General features: G+C 37.5%; 1 protein-coding gene across 2 annotated transcripts; it reads right to left on the reverse strand.

Annotated features, from left to right (window-relative positions):
• Positions 1 to 6,106: 6,106 nt before the first annotated feature.
• LOC127087592 (PX domain-containing protein EREX) lies at positions 6,107 to 11,653 on the reverse strand. Of its 2 annotated transcripts, none has more exons than XM_051028499.1 (9): positions 11,254 to 11,653; positions 11,086 to 11,184; positions 10,529 to 10,615; positions 10,292 to 10,400; positions 9,489 to 10,159; positions 7,946 to 8,110; positions 7,621 to 7,863; positions 7,145 to 7,360; positions 6,107 to 6,526 (listed from the first exon to the last, which is right to left on the reverse strand). In XM_051028499.1, exons 1-9 carry the CDS (start codon positions 11,554 to 11,556, stop codon positions 6,269 to 6,271), a joined length of 2,151 nt encoding a protein of 716 aa, XP_050884456.1. In that variant the 5' UTR covers positions 11,557 to 11,653; the 3' UTR covers positions 6,107 to 6,268. The 2 variants fall into 2 exon arrangements, with proteins under 2 accessions (XP_050884456.1, XP_050884457.1); XM_051028500.1 differs by having other exon boundaries at positions 11,086 to 11,176; positions 11,254 to 11,628.
• Positions 11,654 to 22,109: the final 10,456 nt, after the last annotated feature.

Here is a 22,109-nt window from a genome sequence, read left to right on the forward strand (position 1 = left end):
GCCTCTAAAGTCGCTAACAGCATAAACAACTCTGCCCCATCTGCTACTGCCTCATTCACTTGCCTTGCTGATAGAACCAAACTCTCTCCTTCCTCAATCTCAGGAAAGATCACAGTCTTATCAAAACAGTTGATAGAAACCCGGTTAGACACCAACCAGTTCATACCCAAGATAACGTCAATCTGCACTAGTGGAAGACACACAAGGTCCATCCCAAAGTCTCTACCAAAAATACTCAAAGGACAATTTAAACAAACTGAAGTAGTAGTCACTGAACCCTTCGCAGGAGTATCAATCACCATACTACCATGCATCTCAGATATCTCTAACTTAAGTTTCACAGCACAATCCAAAGATATAAAGGAATGAGTCGCACCTGTGTCAATAATAGCTACAAGAGGAAGGCCATTAATATAACACGTACCTCGGATTAAACGATCATCTGCAAAAGTCTCAGAACCCGATAAGGCAAAGACCTTGCCTCCTGACTGATTCTCTTTCTTCGGCTTAGGACACTGTGGACTGATATGACCCACCTCTCCACAGTTGAAACAAGTTACAGTCTTCAACCGGCACTCTGCAGCCAAATGACCACCTTTGCCACACTTGAAACACTTCATCTCAGCACTGGTACACTCATGGACACGATGTCCAGCCCGACCACATCTATAACACTTAGCAGGGGCGCTAGAGTCTCCCCCACTAGGCCTCTTCATCCCACTCTACTTCTGAAAACCTTTGCCAGCTGCATACAGTTTTCCACGATCATTCTGATTCTTGCCTTTCCTATCAACCCTTTGCTGATAGCTCTCTGCTCTGGCTTTGGAATCCTGTTCAAAAATCCTGCAACAGTCAACCAAGTCAGAAAACACTCTGATCCGTTGGTATCCAATAGCCTGCTTGATCTCGGGACGTAACCCGTTCTCAAACTTCACACATTTCGAAAATTCTCCAGCAGCCTCATTATAGGGAGTATAATACTTTGACAGCTCTGTGAACTTAGCAGCATACTCAGTAACAGACCTGTTACCCTGTTTCAATTCCAAGAACTCTATCTCTTTCTTTCCTCTGACATCCTCTGGAAAGTACTTCCTCAGAAATCTCTCTCTGAATACAGCCCAAGTGATCTCAGCATTCCCAGCAGTTTCCAACTCAGTGCGGGTAGCAACCCACCAATCATCTGCTTCTTCTGACAGCATATGCGTACCGAACCTGACCTTCTGGTTATCGGCACACTCAGTCACTCGGAAGATTCTCTCTATCTCCTTCAACCACTTCTGAGCGCCATCTGGATCGTATGCTCCCTTGAACATTGGAGGATTGTTCTTCTGGAACTCACTCAATTGACGAGCAGCTCCCATTCCCACAACATTCGGATTCCCTCCAAGTACTCCAGCTAGCATACCCAGAGCCTCAGCAATCGCAGCATCGTCTCTACCTCTTCCAGCCATCTCTATTCTGAAAACCCAACAAGCTAAAACAATAAGTACTGATAGGGTTACACAACACCTATCCCGTACAGGGGAAACAGAATAATTACGACTCGACTCGACCGACTATGCTCTGATACCACTAATGTAACACCCTTCTAAAATACCCCAAATATTTAATCAAAATAACAAATATGTATCTATCAGAGTAAATATGCAATTAAGGGTGTCACACAATATTTCACACTATTCATCAAAGTGGCTTGTCATGCTCATTTATTTATCAAATAAAACAGTTGCATAATACGCAGCGGATAGAGATCAAATCGATCATTCAAAACATGCAACATACTACATGTAAACTGGTTCAACAATCATCAACAACACAATTAAAATGTTCCCTCCCGATGTTACATCTATCAGAGCATGACCCACTAAGGAGACTACACTAGACTCCAAGCATTAGCTTCTACTCAACTCATTGCTCGTTACCTGAAAAATAGTTGTAAGGGTGAGTTCCTCAATCGATATAGTAAGCATTATAAAATATCATGTCATGTTAAGTAATTTAACACATTAATCACCCTAATCATATCACACATTCAGTAACGGCACATCAACCCAATTATCATACTCAATACTACACAATTCATACTCATACTCAATGTCAACACGACCACACGTATAATATTGGAATACATCCATTCATATTATACGCCATACATACATTATGAAATGAGACTCCACACATGCGGTACCGACTATTCTTGAACATATAGTTCAAGCTCACCGATCAAATCCAGATACGGCTACTAAGCTCACTAGTCCCACTCATTTGAGATCTAGTGACTCACTCACTAATTCCTCACCATGGGAATTAGCTATAGCCCCAAAGGCTATGCTATGCACACTAATCACCTAGCATGCAAACATCAACAACGAATCCACAATGATTCACTCACTAATTCCTCACCATGGGAATTAGCTACAACCCCAAGGGCTATTCTATGCAAGCTAATCATCTAGCAATGCAACATCAACAACAATCCACAATGGACATATGCTCACACTCTAAGCCATACAACAGTCCATTCACAAATACATGCATAATATATACATTCACAACATTATGCATATCATCATACATCATCAACACATGTATCAAACACCATATCATGTCAAATAATTAATCACAGTATTAGCACACTCTACTAATACCCTTACTACTCAAAACAACAGGAAATAATCCCTATTACATCATCCGCCAACATATGCCAACCATCAATTAAGTACACAACATTTAAAACACCAATTTTCCACTCTGCAACAGTGTTAACCGGTTAACGCCCTGGGTTAACCGGTTAACGCAGCACAAACACGCTTCCTGCCCAAAACCTAACAGTGTTAACCGGTTAACGCCCTGGGTTAACCGGTTAACGCAGACAGAACAGCAATATCTCAGCAATCACAACAGTGTTAACCGGTTAACACCCTGGGTTAACCGGTTAACGCAGACAAAACAGCAATTTTACACAATACAACACAGTGTTAACCGGTTAACACCCTGGGTTAACCGGTTAACGCAAGACAGAAAGCTGTTCCTGCGCTAACACAAGGCAGAATGCAGAATTCTCCGCATTTTCCGCCGTTGGAGGACTTCCGGACCTCCGATTCCAATTCCGTAACAAGCTATACGTCCAGCAAATTACGACTCACACGACTATCGATTCAATTACAGTTTTTAACACAGTTTATCCAACGTAATTTTCAGCATTCACAATCCCAATTAGGGTCAATTCAACGGTTTATCACTACCCATTACATGCTAATCCATAATACCCATTAAACGACGATAAACCCCCCTTACCTGAGTTAATCCGGCAACTTTGAGCTTCAAGCTTTTTCGTTCTCCAACCCTTGCTCTCTAGCTCTTCCTCTTGCCCTTTCTCCACTTTCTCAATCGCTTCTCTGTTTCACGTGAAAACCTTTTCTTTACCAAAATGGAACTCTTTTCTTATTTCCAACATATATATATTTTCCACTAATTATTATTCCCATAATAATAATAATAATAATAATAATCCAAAATTCCAATTATTTAATTAAATTAATAAATATAATATTAATTTAAATCAAATAATTATCTTATTTTTATCGGGGTGTTACATGGTATACGTCCGCTCCTCATCTGTTTTGGGTAAAATAATGTTTTCGTCGATTAATACAATATAGCTTTCGCTAAAATCGACCAATAAACAAACATTTTTCTACCCAGAACTACGTAAGCCTTGAGTTCTCTATTGAGATACGTAGGAGCAGGATTTGTAAATCTTGCCAGGCCCACTAATAAAAAACTTAGGTTTAGTCCTTCGTCAAAAATCCAAAAAAACATTCTCCTCTCTTCTATTCTTTCTTTCCCATTTAATAGCTTGAAAAGCCTAACATTCCAAACTAACATTAACGCGCACAACTAACCTAATGGTTCCCGTTGAGTACAACGGACGTGAGGGGTGCTAATACCTTCCCCTTGAGTAATCGACTCCCGAACCCTGATTTGGTTGCGACGACCATAATCATTGTCGTTTTGTTTTGGGTTTTATCGATATTTCCCCTTTCCTTTTAGGAATAAATAAAGTTCAGTGGCGACTATGTTTAGTCCATCATGCGAGCGTGTGATTGCGCTTCGCTAAGTCGTGTTCTCATTTTTCTTGAGGTGCGACAGTATGCACAATAGCATGACATAGATTATACTCAGGTTTTTGTTCCTGTGACTAGGCGGGATACAATTCGAATGGTAATTGCTTTAGCAGCTCGAAATGGTTGGAGTGTGTATCAACTTTGACGTCAAAAGCGCTTTCTTGCATGGAGAGTTAAATGAAGCAGTATTCGTTGAGCAACCACGAGGTTATGAGAAGAAATGTGAAGAGTATAAGGTGTACAAATTAAATAAGGCATTGTACGGCCTTAAACAAGCCCCCCGTGCATGGTACAACCGTATTGAAGCGTACTTTGTCAAAGGATTTGAGAGGTGCAACTATGAACATACCTTATTCATAAAAACAGGAGATGGAGGTAAAATTTTGACTATTAGTTTATATGTTGATGACCTAATTTTTAGCGGTAATGATGAGAATATGTTTGTTAAGTTCAAGGATTCTATGAAACTTGAATTTGACATGACTGATTTGGGAAAGATGAAATATTTTCTTGATGTGGAAGTTTTACAAAATTCTGAAGGGATTTATATCAGTCAAAGAAAGTATGCAAAAGAAGTTTTGGAGAGGTTTAGGATGGAGAAGAGTAATAGTGTGAACAATTAGTCGGAAGTCTTATGTATCTAACTGTGACAAGGCCAGATTTGATGTATGTCGTATGTCTCATTAGCAGATTCATGGCAAGTCCAACTGAGTTGCAAGCTGCGAAAAGGGTGTTAAGATATTTGAAAGGTGCTGTGGACTTGGGAGTTTTTTATCGAAAGGAGGGCAATAGAGAGTTTATGGCATATACAGATAGTGATTATGCAGGAGATGTAGAAGACAGGAAAAACACTTTCAATTATGTGTTTCTACTTAGTAAAAGAAATGTGTCTTGGTCCTCGAAAAAACAACCTGTCGTTACTCTGTCCACTACTGAAGCAGAGTTTGTAGCAGCTGCCTCAAGGCAAGTGTACCCATGTGTTATGTGACAACAATTCTACCATTAACTTATCCAAGAACCCCATCATACATGGACGAAACAAACACATTGATGTAAGGGTTCATTTCTTACGTGATTTGATCAGAGATGAAATTGTTGAACTGAAGCATTGTGTCACACAAGAGCAAGTTGCAAACATTATGACAAAACCGATGATGCTGAATGTGTTCTTGAAGATGCGTGAGTCAATGGGTGTATGTGTGGTACCACAAGTATGTTGAATGTGTTCTTGAAGATGTGTGAGTCAATGGATGTATGTGTGGTACCACAAGTAAACTAAAAGCATTACTGCAATCAGTTTAAGGGAGGAATTTGTTGGGGTTATTAAGGTTATAACAGAAGTTGTCAAAGTGCAGTCAATTAATAAATCCTAGTATTTAGGACATGTTGGTAGAGTCGGACTATTTCCTTAGTCATTTCCTTAGTCAATTAATAAATCCTAGTATTTAGGACATGTTGGTAGAGTCGGACTATTTCCTTAGTCATTTACCACTTTATTAGAATCAATAAAACATGAGTAATTTGTTTCCTATTTTTTCTTATTGTAAGGCTTATATAAGCCATCTGTTTTGCTTTAGATAAATAACAATTCATTTCATATATTTTTTGTGAATTAATTTCTGCTTAAAGTTTACAACAGAAGTCAAAGTCAAAGGTAACGTTCAAATTAAAGGAGAGAAGAGGAATTGATTGTAAATATTAATTACTCATTCATTCAGCCAGAGACTATATAAGGGATCCGATGATTACAATATTACCCTTGTGCAGGTGAAATAATTCTCTAGGTACCAATGACAACTGTTATGACAGCTTGCCTTGCAGTACTATGAGTTCTAGAAGATGGAAAAAATCCTCAATACAATAATTTTAAAAGAACTAGAAGGCAAAAAGAACTTGAATATGAAAATTTGCACTTGGAAACACTTAAACATGTCACATATTAACCACAACAGTCAGTTGGAAGAAACAAACATGGTTGGTTTGTTTGCTAAATGTAATGATTGGATTTATGATTTGAGGCATTATTGTTTTTGAAATAATTATATTCCAACAATGAAACTACACAGTATCATAAAGATAATATTAACAGAAGTAACTCGGTAACATACATAGGGTACATACATTACATAGCATTGAACATGTCATCTCTCTAAGAACTTGCTTAGAAAAGTTTTTTGCAGATGGATTTCGTCTTCTTCCTCATTCTCCTCGGATTTGATATTTGCAATTAAAGCACAACGGATAACCGAATTGACTTGTTTCCTTAAACTGGCATTGTCTACAAATATATTTGCCAGCATTTTCCTTAATTCTTCATTAGTTGTCCCAGTATCATCGGTAGTTGTATTTCTTTCTACAGCATCTACAACATTTTCTACATCTTGTGCCAAGAGCTGTGCCTGAACCCAAATATTTGCAGACACCATGTAAACAAAACTGTGAGTAGTAGAGGCGACACCATATAGAAGTCTAAGGGGCATCAAGAAGTAAACATGATACAACCCAGATGATAATTGCTAGGTGAAATTTCAGAATCTTGTCATAGGAAAATTGAAGTGTGTCTGACTTTTTAATTAAAAAACTCAAAATTGACAGGACTAATAAAACACAAATTATCATAGATTCGTGCTGGAAAAACAAAATTGGATCTACACCCACATCAATTGTATTATTCTGGAAGAACTGTACTTTTGCATGATTCTCGTGAAAACATATGCCAATGAAAATAGTGAGTTGTTAAAGAATAGACTGATATCAAAAATATGAGCTCCGATAAATGTAGAGTAGGGTAGGGAGTAAAGTGGGCAAACTGGGGGGAACAGAATAGGTTTTCGAGAATATAGATTGTAGCACAGCTTGTAAAATAGCGGGCCCATAAAGAAGCATCGCTGCAATGCAGAATAACAAGACCAGTGGAAAAAGGAAAGCTTAAGTTAAAATTACTACTTCTCACACCAAGTTCCCCAAAAAGAAATATTGACCAAAATATCAGTTGCTTAAAGTGCTTATAGTCATACCTCTGCAAGCAAGAGACCAATCCGATTATCTGATGTTGCTAACAAATCCAAAGCATCAGATGGTGAAGTGTCAACATTTAGTTTATCTTCCTCTTCAACAAGAAAATTTACACTGCACTCCTGAAGTCTCTTCTGAAGGATTGCACACTCATGTAACAACTTTGCATTAGCACTATGTGAAAGCTGCACCCTTTCCTTTTCCTTCTGAAGAGTTCTCTGAAGTTTATTGAATTTTTAAACTTTTAGGACAGCATAAAACAGAAAATATAATCCACTTTTTCCTTTATTAGGTCAAGATCGTGAATAGCAAATATCAATTTGTGTGGGGAACAAATACACGTAAATAAGATTCTAGAAATAATTATTAGTCAGATGGAATCAGTCAAATTACTTTCCTTGTCTGGTTCAGAGAAATGTTTAAAATTGTTTAGTATTAGTTCATAGTTGTAACATATAAAAACCAGAAAGGACCATACCTCCACATCTACTTTTTCCTCCATCAATTCACTGAGCTGTTGCTTTAGTTCTAACTGAGAGCTTCTGAGGGATTTCACTTCCTTTACTAGCAACTTCATATCTGTCTTTGATTTCATCTCAAACTCATCATGATGTTTCTGCAAGTGCTTAAGTTGTTCTCTAGCCACATCTAGCTCTTGCTGCAACATTTGCTTCTCCTGAATAATGGATGCTTTTGTTGATTCTGCTAGCAACCTTTCATCCTAAATCATTATAATTTTTCACTATAGGCCACCAAAATGGAATGATAAAATGTTTGATTAAATTTAATAAGCACAACCAGACCTCTTCAAACTTCAATTTCATTTCTGTCTCCAGGCACTTCCTCCGAAGTTCCTCCATATCCCACTGCATTTGTGTAAACCTTTCCTTTTCAGTTAAGACAGCCTGCTGCATGTTTTCTCTGCAGTTCAGTCCAGTTGTTTCAAGTTCAACTTCCAAATCTTTGACCTACAAGTAAAATATAATATTTAAACTCACAAACGCATAAATTCCAATAATAAAACTTATTTTACTTTTCCATCATTGAGATTGAACTTGTTTTGACATAACTAACATATCTGTGAACAACCAGTTACTTCTATAAAAAAAATTAGAAGGCAACAAGTATACTTTTATTATTGTTGAACACCCTCTCTACTCTTGCAAAATGAGACTCAATAAATTATTGGAAGCTGAAAGATCTACACAGAAACTCAATTCAATGCTGAAAATGACAAGTTTCAGCACGCAAAATGAGTTTTTTTTTAAAGGCAGAGAACCATTCAACACACAAATACTAAGCAAAGGCACAAGAAGTGCCCAGAAAACCCCCAAACAAACAAAACAAAAACGCAGATGAAGGAAAGATAAAAGATATAAGAAACAATCATAAAACCCCACACAACTTCTACACCACCAAAGGGTAATATCCTAGATCTCAGCATCCTCCACTTGCAACACATGAAAAGAAACAGTCCGAGAAACCAGGCCACAAAGTCTCAAACCGCTATTGGCTCAAGCGCATAATAGCGTGGTGCATCCTTGAACACATATCAGTTACCTTCTCCTCATTGAGCTTAACATATGATAACATTCTCCTTTGTACAATAGCGATTTTTTATTAAATGCATTATTTTCCTTTAATACAAATCTAACCCCTACAAAGAAAATCCTTTTGAACATTACAGATTCAGTTCTTAATCTTTCAAAACTTTTTTTTTCTTCATTTTTGTCAAATGAGGAAAAAACAGGATATGAGCCTTAATAGCTGAATCTTACATGTGATACTGTGAATTTCTTGTATGTAAAAACAGCAAACAGACATTTTGAACCACCTAATATCCTATAAATATTTTAGATATCTCACTATATTCAAATAACAAAATCTTTGGCCGGTCTACTCATAGCATACACAGTCTTCCAAAAGCCTGAGCTAGTTCTATAAACAACAAACGTATTTAATGGACTTAAAATATAAGAACAGCAGAGCAACCTAAGAACTTCACAAGTTCACATTATTCATTTGTTTATCACTAGTTGAGTACTGACCCAGATGTTTGATCCAAAATGAACCCACATCATGAAATATATTGTGGCCACTAAATGGCGTTTGATTTTATGTACAGTCCTACCATGGATGAGTATTTGTATGATACATCATAAAGACTAAAGGGTATTTACAATTATTAAATCTGGTTTCCTGATAGAAATTTGTTGAATGTGAACATCTGGCACATAATTAAACCTATGGCCATAAGTTGATGTATAAAGAACTGAAGAAACATAATGAAAATCTGTAATTCAAAATTTAGTAATAACGAAAAAAATCTTAAACATGTATTGATACCTTTGTCGCAAGATACTGTCTTGCAGCCATTTCTTGATTCAATCTTGCTATAAGATCTTCAACATCTGTTTTTGCTGTGGCCACTCTCTGCTGCTGTGTATTAAGAATTCTGTTCAACTTCTGTCTCTGATCCAACGGAAAAGTCACCAACAAATCTGAGTTTCCGGAGGGTACACTGTTCCCAGGAAGGTCATGTGAAACACCCTGAAGCAAAGTGGAGACAACTGAACTCGACGTTCCAATATTCCTTACAGAACTTAAGTCACTCCCAATGCTTTCCGCTGACAGTCTCTCGACATGAGCATTAGCTGGTGTAAAGTCAGCTCCATCTAGACGAAGAGCTATAGCATCACCAGAATTCTCAGCAACGTTGTTTGTACTACTACTTGTATCCTCGTTAATAAAGTTTTGGCTGGATGCAGTATGATCAACACTTGTTTCAGTTGGATTCGTTAAGTCACTGTCCAATATTACATTGTCCACAGCATGTTCAGAACATTTATCTTTTACATGCCCCAGTGTCCCCAGCTCAGAAACCTCAGAAGTAGTATCATCACCAGACACAGATGCAGCTTTAACAAAATCATGTGAACTATTGTGGAGGGTATGTGATAGTGTAGTACCACCAGTAGCTTGTTCATCTGAAATATGCTGATTCACATCATGGAATGCTGAAAAATAACAGAAACATAAATACATTAATGCATGTAGAACATCATAAAGGACTGTTAACAAAGAGGAAATACTTCAAAATCTGACATAAAATGCTGAACTGTTAAGTTATTTATATGGAAAATGCATACAAGCTCTAGCAGCAGCTTCTAACTCAAGAAATATTGCTGCTGGTGCACTTCTAGAAACCGCAATATCTGAGAACAATTTTTTCATCCAATTCTCTAATAAAAGCCGTCGCTGCAAGTGACCAGTTTGTCAGTTTCAATCATCATAGAAGTCATTTGAAAATTTAAAATACAAAAACAAAATACTTAACAAGCACAAAAGAATTATTGGAAGCAGCAAAAGATAGAGAGGTTATGTACCTCTTCCAAAAGGGCCTGGCTTTTAATTCTCAATATCTTTTTCGGTGGAGGCAAAGGCAGATATTTCATGGGAAATTCTTTTTTCAGCTGAAACAAATGCAAAAATAAGTGAATAAACTTCAAAAAGAAAGAAAAAACACTTAGCCTGTGTTTGGTTCCATCGAAGCACTCATAATTGATTTTGTCAATTTTTTTTTTTTGCTAGAGTATAATTGATTCAAATCTGAAGCTAGAATTTGTAACTTTTGAGTTCAAAAGTGATTTTTAAATTGAAATCTAGACCTCGTTAAGAAAAACAACTTATATGTAACTTATAGCAGATAATAAGCGCTTATGAATAAGCTATTTCTATAGCAAATAATAAAATAAAACAAAATTGCTTTTATATATGCTATAAAATGAAGCTCAAAAAAATTGATGAAAAATATTCATAAGTTGTTTTGAAAGTAGCTTACTATTTGATGATATAGTAGTAGGTTGAAATGAAACTATAGATTTCAATTTTCTGAAGAAACTAATCTGCAAATGAAAACTGGAAGTGCATAGAATAAACTCACTTGAGAAAACAAGTCAAGGAAATCACTAAATCTGCGCAATATAATTCGAGTAGTGGTGATAGCTTCAGGGGATCGAACTCCAACTTGAACCCTAAAAAACTATAATCTAACATATAGTTAAAAATGAATTCAATAACTTGAATTGAATAATTAAAGAAATATACATACCACAACAGGATCAGAAGTAGGTGTGGATTGAGGAACAAGAGTCCACGAAGGAATGGTTGAAGAGAAAGTCCAAGAAGATAAAGTGTGCGGCCAAAGAGTGTTTGGACCGTCCCAATTAGGAGGTGGAGGACTCCAATCCATACACAACGGAAGCGGTGATGTTCCCGAAACGGCGTCGTTGTCGGCGTCGTCGAAGAGATCGTTGCCGCCGTCATTGTTATCGTGTTCTTCGGAGTATGGATATGCGTCGTAATGGAAATTGATGTCAAGGAAAGGTGATAAATCGTATGCGTAGGGATGCATTTTTCACTTTGCTCTCAGTTTGTGTCTTCTTCCTTCTTCACTTGTTTTCATATAAATTATTTATTTTATTGTTTTAGGAGACTTTGTAAGTTGCAACATTGAATTTGGATTTCAATTCAGATTAAATGAATGGGATATTCTCTTGTAAATTTGGAAATTAATCTCATAATAAATTTAAAAAATAAATTGTAAGATACCTTGAATGTCATATGCACAAATTTAATTAGATGTATCGTTATTTATTTAGTCAAAGAAAAATAACAATTTAAATATTTTATAGCTATTAGAAAAAAAGTTTCACATGGGTGTTCATATCTGCGGGTCGATCACGTACTCGTTGATCCAATTCATTAATATCTCACTAATAACCGTAATTTTGTTTTTTATTTTCTTTGGTATCATTTTCAACTTATGTATTTTATGAAAATAATATGTCTCGTTAAATTTTATAATATTATAAAGTGTTATGTCGTATTTATGAATTTTATTATATATTATATGATGTGTTTAGTTGAATTTGAGTGTTATAAATAAATATAATTCTTTTGAGTTATGTTACATTTTTTAAAATCGATAAAAATCATAAAAAATATATTTTTTTATTTGAAACACAACCCGCGAATTCAACTCAACTCAAATCATTAATGAATTCGTCGATTAATGTCAGTTTTGAAAATAAAATTGCAGATTGGACGACGGACCCAACCAATTGAAGTTTGAATGGATTGGATAACGAATTAGGTCAAACTTGATATTACTCAACCCGCGTACACCCCTTCACAATAGTGGGATTTAGAGAGTTTGAATCTCTGACATATATCTAAATGATAAAAAAATTGATTCAACATTTTGTGTGAAAATTATATACTATCAAAATATGAATTAAGCCTAATTTTAATTAAATTATATTATATTTATTATTTAATTTTATAATTTAATTATTAAAATTGGCATATAAATTAAAATAAATAAAAATATCTCATCATAATATTTAATTATATATTTATGGATTTAATGAAGATACACTGAAAATGTAAAAAAGTTTTACATTATCAATAAGAATATATTATTTTACCATGATATATAAGTAATTTAAAATTTTCAATCTTAGTTAACGGGATACATGATCGTCATTAGTTAACAATGTAAAATTAATTTACACGATAAGTGCATCATCCTTTTTCTCTATATTTATATGTTGTCCAAGTTGGTTTTTCTTCAATTCAAATTTTATTTTAGTTTTAACTATTTTTATAAATGGTTAATGTTTTGGGCTTGCCATAATCCCCTTAGACCCTGAGATAGTCTTTTTTATGCCAAAACCCGTCAAACAATTACACGTTCATGCTTCTAAAATCTCATCCTTACCGTAGGACTAACCTACACCTTACTGCGGGAGATTCACACCTCAGGCACATCCAACGGTCTTTCGCATTTCACGCCTGAAAAATACCAATGTCATCATTCTTCTCCCTTATATTTAGGGAATGATAACATTTCAGGTAACAAGTTTCAAACACAATTTGAATACTCTATATTTTTTCACATATTGACTTTAGCGTCAGAGTACTAGCCTTGTAGGTACACCCTCGCTCCGCCGCATCAGAAGCTCTCCTCTGTCACAACTTCTGCATCTCTCTCTATGGTACATTGGTGTCGTTTGTGGAAACGAGTTTCGATTCCCGCATTTTCTACATCTCTCTATCTCTTAATTCAGGTTTCCAGTGTGAGGTTCTCTTCAACCTTTGAATGGAGATCTAGTGAATCGAGCACAAAACTAAGTTGTGTTCGAGCAATTTGAATTTTACGTCGATTATTATTCACTGGTTCTTCAAATCTTCGTATTTTCATATTTTTTTTCTCTTTAGATCTGACAGCCGCTTTAGTTGTTGTTGGCACATCACATGCAACTGTCAGTCAACGAAACACAACTCATCCTCCTCCTAGCAGAATAAATCACGACATTTATGTTCCTCTATATTCATATATAATCATTCCTTCTCCAACAACAAGGATTTTTCAAGCACCGCAACTTGGAGTTCCAACTCCTCCTCCTGACGGGCAACCTGAGATGGTGCACAGTTTCAACATTCTTGAAGTAAACCTAGATGCTCAAGGCGCAGATGAGTTGCTCAATTGTATCTACAACATCATTCAGCGATAAGGGGAAGGTTCCTTCACTTAGAAGAAAGCCTTCACCATGCTCAGTCCCAAGTGAACACGGTTCTAGAAGCAACGTCTAGGAGAAATCACTCTATAAGTCCTGAACTGACCACTACTAAGGGGAGCAAAATCCAGAAGTTCAAAGACCGTTCAAAAAGCAAAAAACGCAATTCCCATTCCCGAAGCTCGGGTGGTGATCAAGGTAGTCAAGCTTCGTCCTTAGATCGCGGCGAACATCAGCCAGTCAAGGTCCAGCCTAAGTATCTGTTATGTTCCCGGATCTTAGAAAGAAAGATTACCAAGTCGATGCAAAAGCCTCCCAAGTTAGCAGAATACAAAAGGAAAAGAGACTCCGACGAACACGTCCAAATCGTCAATGACCGGCTCGACTACTACAGTGCAGACGATGCTTCCAAATTCAAACTACTAGCATTACCACTAGTTGGGCCAGTAAGGTTGCGTTTCTCGATGGGTGCATCAAGTCATGTGTGAACTTATGCAAATGGCTCACTGCCTACTTTACTTCTCGGAAGAGGCAACTAGTTACTACAGCCGCCTTAAGCAGCATCATGCAATGAGCGAATGAGAGTTTGCGTTTGTATATCGATCGATTACCTTAAGTGGCGGTAGAAATAGGGGAACCATGGAAGCCCTCCGATGTCGAATCTTCGAAAATGGCCTCCTTCACGGATATCCTTTCTGCTGGGAAAAAAGAAAGTAGAGACGACTCAGAAGATTATAAACCTGGCTCAGTCGTACATGACACTAGAAGAAAAGTTGAATACTCGCTTCAACAACCCAACTTCGTCCGCCGATGCGAGCTCTGATCGCCTGTTTGGGAAAGAATCCCGTCGACATAAAGAAAACAATGATAGGGCAACGTACGGTCGGTACGACAAGTACACACCTTTGAATACTTCCCGGAATAAGATTTACCAAGAATGTGCTAACACTGAGTTCCAGAAAGTAGGAATTCGACCTTATTTCCCTGTCCGAGAGTATGCCCAGAAGAATAAATAAAAGTAATGCTGCTTCTACCGAGGGCACAACTATAACACAGACAATTATGTCCAGCTTAAATATGTGACTGAAGCACTAGTTAAGAAGGGTCGACTTTCCGAGTATGTCAAGGGCGACAAGTGAGACCGGGAAGATTCTCCAAAAACCAAGTCCCCGATAAAGGTTTCTCAATATAGTCGGTCTTAGTGGCGAAAAAAGAGAAATCAGAAAGGGAAAACACATGTATATTTCCATAATTACCGACAACACTCCTCAGGTAAACCTCCCTTCCAGAGGGATTGTCAAAAGGAAAATTGTTAAGATGATGATTGTCGATAAAAACAAAGGTGGCCTGTCATCCAAGATCCTCGACTGGCTTATCATGGGTTTTCGAGACTCCGAGAAGGTTAGGGGAGTTTCTAATGAATTATTTCCCCTGGTAATTACGACCACCATATGACAATTCGATGTCTCTCGAGTTTTGATCGATAGGGGAAGTTTATGCAATATCCTTTATTCTTCATTGTTCAAAAAGATGGGCCCAGATAGAGGGAGCCCAATTCCACACGACAGCTCAGATCTACAAGGGTTTAATGGGACGGTCATTCGTCCCTAGGGATATGTGGAGTTGGTGGTACCCGTAAGAGAGGAAAAACACCTTTGTTCCATCAACACTCAATTTTTAGCCATCCTTTGCAAGAACCGTCATAATTGTACCCTGGGCAGGCCATTCACAGTGGTGTTGGATGTTTCAGCCTCACCTGTGCACTTAAAGCTCAAATACCACAACCTTCATGGAATCAATTGTCTTACGCGCCGACCTGGAAATGGCCAAAAAGATACATCATGCACTCCAGAGGGATCAAGGAGAAGGCATAACTATGGAAATCAATGTGACATCTTTCACTATCATCTTCAAAGCATGAACCTTCGCACGTTCTGACGTAGCTTAATAGAGGAGAGATTAGCGGAAGAAATAAAAGGCGGAAAATCCACTCGGTTATTTTTCATTTTTCATTTTTCATACACACATACACACGTACACACACACGCATACACACATACACACACATACATAAATATGTGTGTGTGTGTGTGTGCGTGTGCGTGCTATGTAGCATATATGAATAATTATTCACTATGAATTAAACTACACAAAGTCTCAAACATTTGTTCCTTTATGATTATATACATTAATACAGAACCGAGGTACAACCAACATATTTGAGGTCTATGATAAAGATTTAAGGAGTGTTGCCGCAGATGCTTTGCAGGTCCGACTACAACAATTAATACCCCACATTGACTGTCACGCTTAAAGAATTCAGAGAAGCTATTGGAAACGCTTTGTATGTCCTCTACAACAACTAATTCCCTCATGGATATTGTCAGATATGTCTTGCACGTCTGACTACAACAACCAAATACCCCTTGTCAAATAATACACACATTTCTACGTAGCCAACACACACACCCCCTTCGGATTTATCCCATCCAAGGGACATGATTGGTAGAGCCCTGAGACGTCCACCTCGATCTGAGATTTACCTCGGGGTCAGGGACGAGGATCATATACCCTTGGTCAGGGAATGATCCTTTACAACATGGAGCACAGTTCAAAGAATAGACACATCTAGTTGGTCTTATGCCATAATACTATAAGCATGTCATAAATCATGGTCGCATCTAGCCTGTCTTATCTCGTATTATTGTGAGCATGACTCAAAGCATAACTACATATAGCTAATTCCATGTCATACGATTATAAGCATGACCCAATACATGGATATATCAAATTGGATCAACATTTTATCAATAAAGCGGGTATATCTTAACGCAACATGCTCAAAAATAAATCAGCCAGACATGACCTCACGAAGTACTTAAGGTTATTTACACTTTAAGCAAAACATTATTTAATGTCTGTCATGGCAAGCAAACTATACGAATTGAAGGGAAAAAATCAATCCCTTACAATCGTTCGACTCATAAACAACATGAAAGAGACATCTAAAAGCAATACAACATTCACAGTAAAATAAAAGGAACACACTTGATGTAGGTAATAAGACGTACTTGGCTAAAACAACCAAAGAAAGAATATTTGCATACATATATTCTCCCGTGTCTTAACGCTTTCCATGTAAAACAAAAAAAAAGGAGTGGGATACATGGGCCTAATCAAGAAGAGAGATGACCCTCCCATCTCGGAGTATCTGACCTGGTCGGATCTTCTCCCTCGAAATAGCCAATGGATAGTAAAAATACTCCGCTTACTGCAACGCATTCTCAAAAGACTTTGTAACCGTCCTAGGCTCGTAGAAGTACATTCTTTCACGTTTTGAGTCAGACAAGCATTTTAACTGCGTGGAAACTCTAATTTCTTCTAGGAAGAATCAAGAGCCTCAATATTCCTCTCTATCATTCTCACCAATTGGATCACCTGACTACTTGTACCACGGAATTTGAACGGAGCCAGAGCTTTACTTACCTCTTTCGAAAAGGTGGAAACCTTCTGCAGCTCACTTAAATATGTACCTCATTGAAAATTTTAACAACTAGAACTCCTCTCCGATATATGCTTATCATCGCACGCCTAGTCCGTACAAAGAGCTTCCCAATGGCCAAATCCTCCTAGAGTTAGAGCAACATAAACTCCCATAGAAGACCACATCAAACTGTTCATCTCTTCCTCTAGAGTCTTCCCATAAAGATTTGCAAAAACTTCCCAATCGTCATCAAAGACTGAATCTGGGCGCCCGCGAGAAGGATTGGTAATAGTCCCGGGATCCATTCGCAAACCCAGAAGGGCAGGAAATATAGCAAAATTATGAGGGGATTTAGGAGAAAGCAAAGAATCTACTATAATTTCGAGTGGTTGTATCCGTTACTTTAAGATCCAGACCCTCACTTCATCCTTCATCACATATACAAAAAAATGATTTTATCTAGACAAGCAAAAAAGGGGCAAACCAACATCAAAAGAATTGAGTAAATTTCAAATTTACTAAAGGCAATTTGACGATCCTCGCGAGAGCGGGCCCCTATCAATAATCAAACATCAATCAGACGCTTCAAACATTTCTTATCAGCCTCGATCAAGGGGACTCCGCCTCCAAAATAACCCAGGTTGTTAACAAAGTCTACTGGTCTTTTCTTTTGATACGAGTCCTTGTCAGAAAAATCTTCCTCTTTATAAACATTGGTGTCATTCTCCATGAGGAAATGTTTTTCTGATCAACAATGGGGAAATAAATGCTTACACTTACCTTCTACTTCTGGCTCGACCCCACAAATGGTTGTGTGATCAAGAGGATGAAGGGGAGTAACTAAGAAGAATCATTCTGCAAAGGGAGATAACTCAGGAAAGTCCTCAAAGACCCGTATCATTGGCACAAAGGAAACTAACTCTCATTCTCTTGGTCGGGCCATGGTACCATGGTGGTAGTGAAAAATGTGAAAAAACAAGGTGATTGAAGGGTTACCCTTTAGATATTCACACCATTATTGGCAAGTTGTTACGTACGTCCAACTCGATGGGTGAAGTTGTGAAGGACCCACAATCAAGCAATTAAAATAACTATCTCAAAAGCAATAAAGGGTAAGCGAGCACCTAGGGTTGAGAATAGGTACTTGAAAAGAGGAATGGTGCAATTTTCGTACTTGCTACCTATTCTATCGTCTTTAGTAAAAATGGTGGAACCCTAATGTGACGATTCCCCTACTTCAATAAAAGCTTATCCAGGCTACCCTCCTTGGTAAAAATAGACACAATGGAAGGAAATATAGAGCCTTCCCATGGGAATGTTTGATTCATCTGGTTTCCTTTCACGTTCTTCAGTGATTTTCAGCCATATTGTGTTAACTTTCTAGAGTACAATAAGATAATATGTCAAAGGAGAAATAAATGAAATTTGAAAAAGAAGGAGAAGAGAAAGATCTAAGGGAAATTGACTCTAGTTCTTCCTAGACCTATGTTTTGGCAGTATGGAAAGAAAGGTATCCTATCAACATTTGCCTCCCTCGCACGTAACACTAAGTTTTTCAGTTCCCAAGAGTGCTAATAATAATGCCTCCGAATAGATGTTTGATGTCCCAAATAGTAAAAGCATGAATTAAGGGTGATCGGTAGCCGAGAGTGAAATTCTTCAAACTCTCACCTTACTACTCAAACATAAGTGCTTGGGGGACAATTGTATTGGGTTGACCATAATCCCCTTAGACCGACCACCATGAGATAGTACATTCCAAGAAAAAAAAACTCTCAATCGAATACATGTATGTGCTTCTAGAATCTTATCCTTACTGTAGGACTATCCTACACATTGCTTCAGGATACTCACGCCTCAGGCAAATCCAACAATACTCTGCACTTCATGCCTGAAAGATATCAAGGTCGTTATTCTTCCCCCATATATATAGGGAATAACATCATTCTATGTAACAAGTTTCAAACATAATTTGAATACTCTTTACTCTTTCACATGATGACTTGAACGATAGAGTGTTAACCTTGCAAATACACCCCCGTCTTGTCGTATCGGAAGCTCTCATCCGTCACAGTTTTCACATCTCTCTCTATTTCTGATTCTAGAATGGAACAACTAATATAAGAATTTCACTAAATATATCAAATTAAATATTAAAAAGATACAATATATTAAGAAGTATGTTTATTTAATAAAATTAAATAGAATATAAAATTAAACAACATTTAATTTTAGTTTTATTCTGATCCAAAACTTTGATTCATAATTAGCGACGACTAACTACTAAAGGTGGAGGTGGAGGTCGTACACCAGGAATAATTAAAATCACAAAAATCTAGCTGGACAGACCGACCTGCTCTGATACCACTATGTAACACCCTAAATCCCAAAATTTAATATAAGAAAAAATTCATACATAGGATGTTTATGTTGGTGTAAGCCATAGAGGCCAATACTTTTTGGTACTTATATCAAATTATTTATTAATAATAAAAGGTTTTTTCTTTATTACGTTTGTCTAATAAAGTCCCTAGAATAGCTAGTCCATTTAATCTATCAAGTGTGACTTGATCATGATATCACATTAAACATAAGGACACTATTCTTAAAGTATTTGTAGTCGAGCTTTATTGTGAAGTGGGATAACATTAAAGCATTAAGACTATTATGTATATAGACTGATGATCACATCTCATGGATCATGGATAAGGAGTTATAAAGTCTTAAACATAGGTATGAATGTTAAGAGTAATATTTATACTGGATTGACCCGCTATGAGAATACTATATAGAATGTTATACAAAGTGTCATAAGTTATTCTCATGGTGATAGTGGTGTATACCACCCTTCGACCTGAAACCACTATGGACCCTAGATGTAGAGTCGAGTGCTTTATTGCTGATCAAACATTGTCCGTAACTGGATAACCATAAAGACAGTTGATGGGTACTCCACGAAGCATGCTGAGGGACATGAGTGACCTAGATGGAATTTGCCCATCCTGCATAACAGGATAAATGTCTATGGGCCCAATATTAAACTGGACAAGGATGACATGGTTTATGCCTTGTGTTCAATATAGACATAAGGGCAAAAGGGTAATTCTACACATAAGTATTACCACAGAAGGTTTTGTCATATCACATGACATTTTCGTGTCTTGGGTAGTAGTGATGTGTTGCTGATACCGCTCACTGTTTATTATGTTAAATACGTGATTTAATATAATTGTCAATGCCGCGAAAACCTACAGGGTCACACACAAAGGACGGACTGATGAGAGATAGAGTAACTAAGGAACACAGTAAGGTACGGTGCCCTTAAGTGAATTGTAGAACATCGTAATGTACGGTGTACTTAAGTAGAATACGAAATATGGTAAGGTACCACGGGCTTAAGTGATTTTGGGCATATTATAAGATATGGGCCAAAATACACTTAAGTGGGCCTTTTAGCTTGAAGCCCACACAAGTGGTTCTATAAATAGAACCCTTGTGTTGAAGCATTCATGGCGGTTGCATTATTTTCGTTTTCTTTCTCTCTCACACACACTCAAAGCCTTCATTCGTACCAATTAGCACTGAGATTGAAGGAATCCATTCATGTGGACTGAGTAGAGACGTTGTCATCGTTCAACGTTTGTGATCGCTCCGTGGATCTGCATCAAAGGTTTTGATCGTCACAAGAGATCTGCACCAAATGTTTCAATCATCACAAGAGGTAAATATTCTATCACTAATCATGACCATTCGTAAGGATCTCTAAAGGAGAAAATTTTAATTTCTGCTGCATTTTGGATCGCAATTCTCCTTCAGTGGTATCAGAGCCACTTACGAAACCATGAATGGGATAGCTATTTATTTTCTGCATTAATATGATTAAAAGACAGAATGAATCAATTAATTAAACGGGTAATTAAATTTGGCATCATGAGTGTACGAGTTGGATGATTGATGTTGACTATGCTTCGAAACCGACATTAGTATGGTGAAGCAGTGATACATCGATCATCCATAGGTTACGCAATTGAGACTGATCAACTTATATATGATATAAGTAATCCTAATGAAAAGTACGGTATATATGATATACTGTTTCTGTTTCGTTCATTAAAACACTAAATGGTTGTTTTCCTTTGAGCGATCAATGGTCACTTGCTTCGGAATCCGACATTAGTATGGTGAAGTAATGACATGTTGATCAATCATACTAAATCAACAATCGAGGTGTGTTTGACGGTCTGAAATTGGTGCATTAGGGTTAGTAATGGTGCATGGGTTGTGCCGTCAAGGAGTTGTGAATTGAGGGCTTGTTGGAGCACGTCTGCTGACTGTTTCAAAGCGCTGGTTTTTGGCCGCGTGACGATCATCATGGACTTGTGACGATCGTAACTGTCGCAACACGAAAAACAACCGGCGGGAAAAATACAGAGTCGCCACCGACGCTATTCATCCTATGACGGAAAGGGAGCGCAGGACTAACCTAAGAAAGGGAAAGGAATGGTCTTACGACTAGAGATTACAAGGTACGGGAGTCGGTTACGCAAGGGGAAGGTGTTAGCACCCCTCACGTCCGCCGTACTCGACGGGATCCACGCTCAAAAGATAGCTCAAAAAGTAGAAAAAGGTTGCTAATAAACTGCTCAAAGAAAACTGCACAAACTGGAACTATAAACAGGTGAAAGAAGACGGAGGAAGCGGACTCGGCAGGATGTTGCATCCTGGGCCTACGTATTTTGTCAGAAACAAACATCAGAGTCGACGTAGTTCGGGGAAAAGGGACATGCTCGCTAAGACATCGCGTCCTATACCTACGTATCTTCTCTATCCAGAGAAGAATCAGAGCACTCGTAGCTCGGCTAATACACGCCGAAACAAGACACCAAAACGGGACGCTGAGAC

This window comes from Lathyrus oleraceus, chromosome 5, assembly GCF_024323335.1.
Source record: "Lathyrus oleraceus cultivar Zhongwan6 chromosome 5, CAAS_Psat_ZW6_1.0, whole genome shotgun sequence".
Lineage (NCBI taxonomy): Eukaryota > Viridiplantae > Streptophyta > Magnoliopsida > Fabales > Fabaceae > Lathyrus > Lathyrus oleraceus.

Coding starts and splice junctions, on each gene's coding strand:
- LOC127087592 (XM_051028499.1), bottom strand. CDS start 11,556: ATGCATCCCTACGCATACGATTTATCACCTTTCCTTGACATCAATTTC. Junction 7,361..7,620: donor AGGAAAAAGTAGATGTGGAG/GTATGGTCCTTT, acceptor AATAAACTTCAG/AGAACTCTTCAGAAGGAAAA. Junction 6,527..7,144: donor TTGGTCTCTTGCTTGCAGAG/GTATGACTATAA, acceptor ATTTGGGTTCAG/GCACAGCTCTTGGCACAAGA.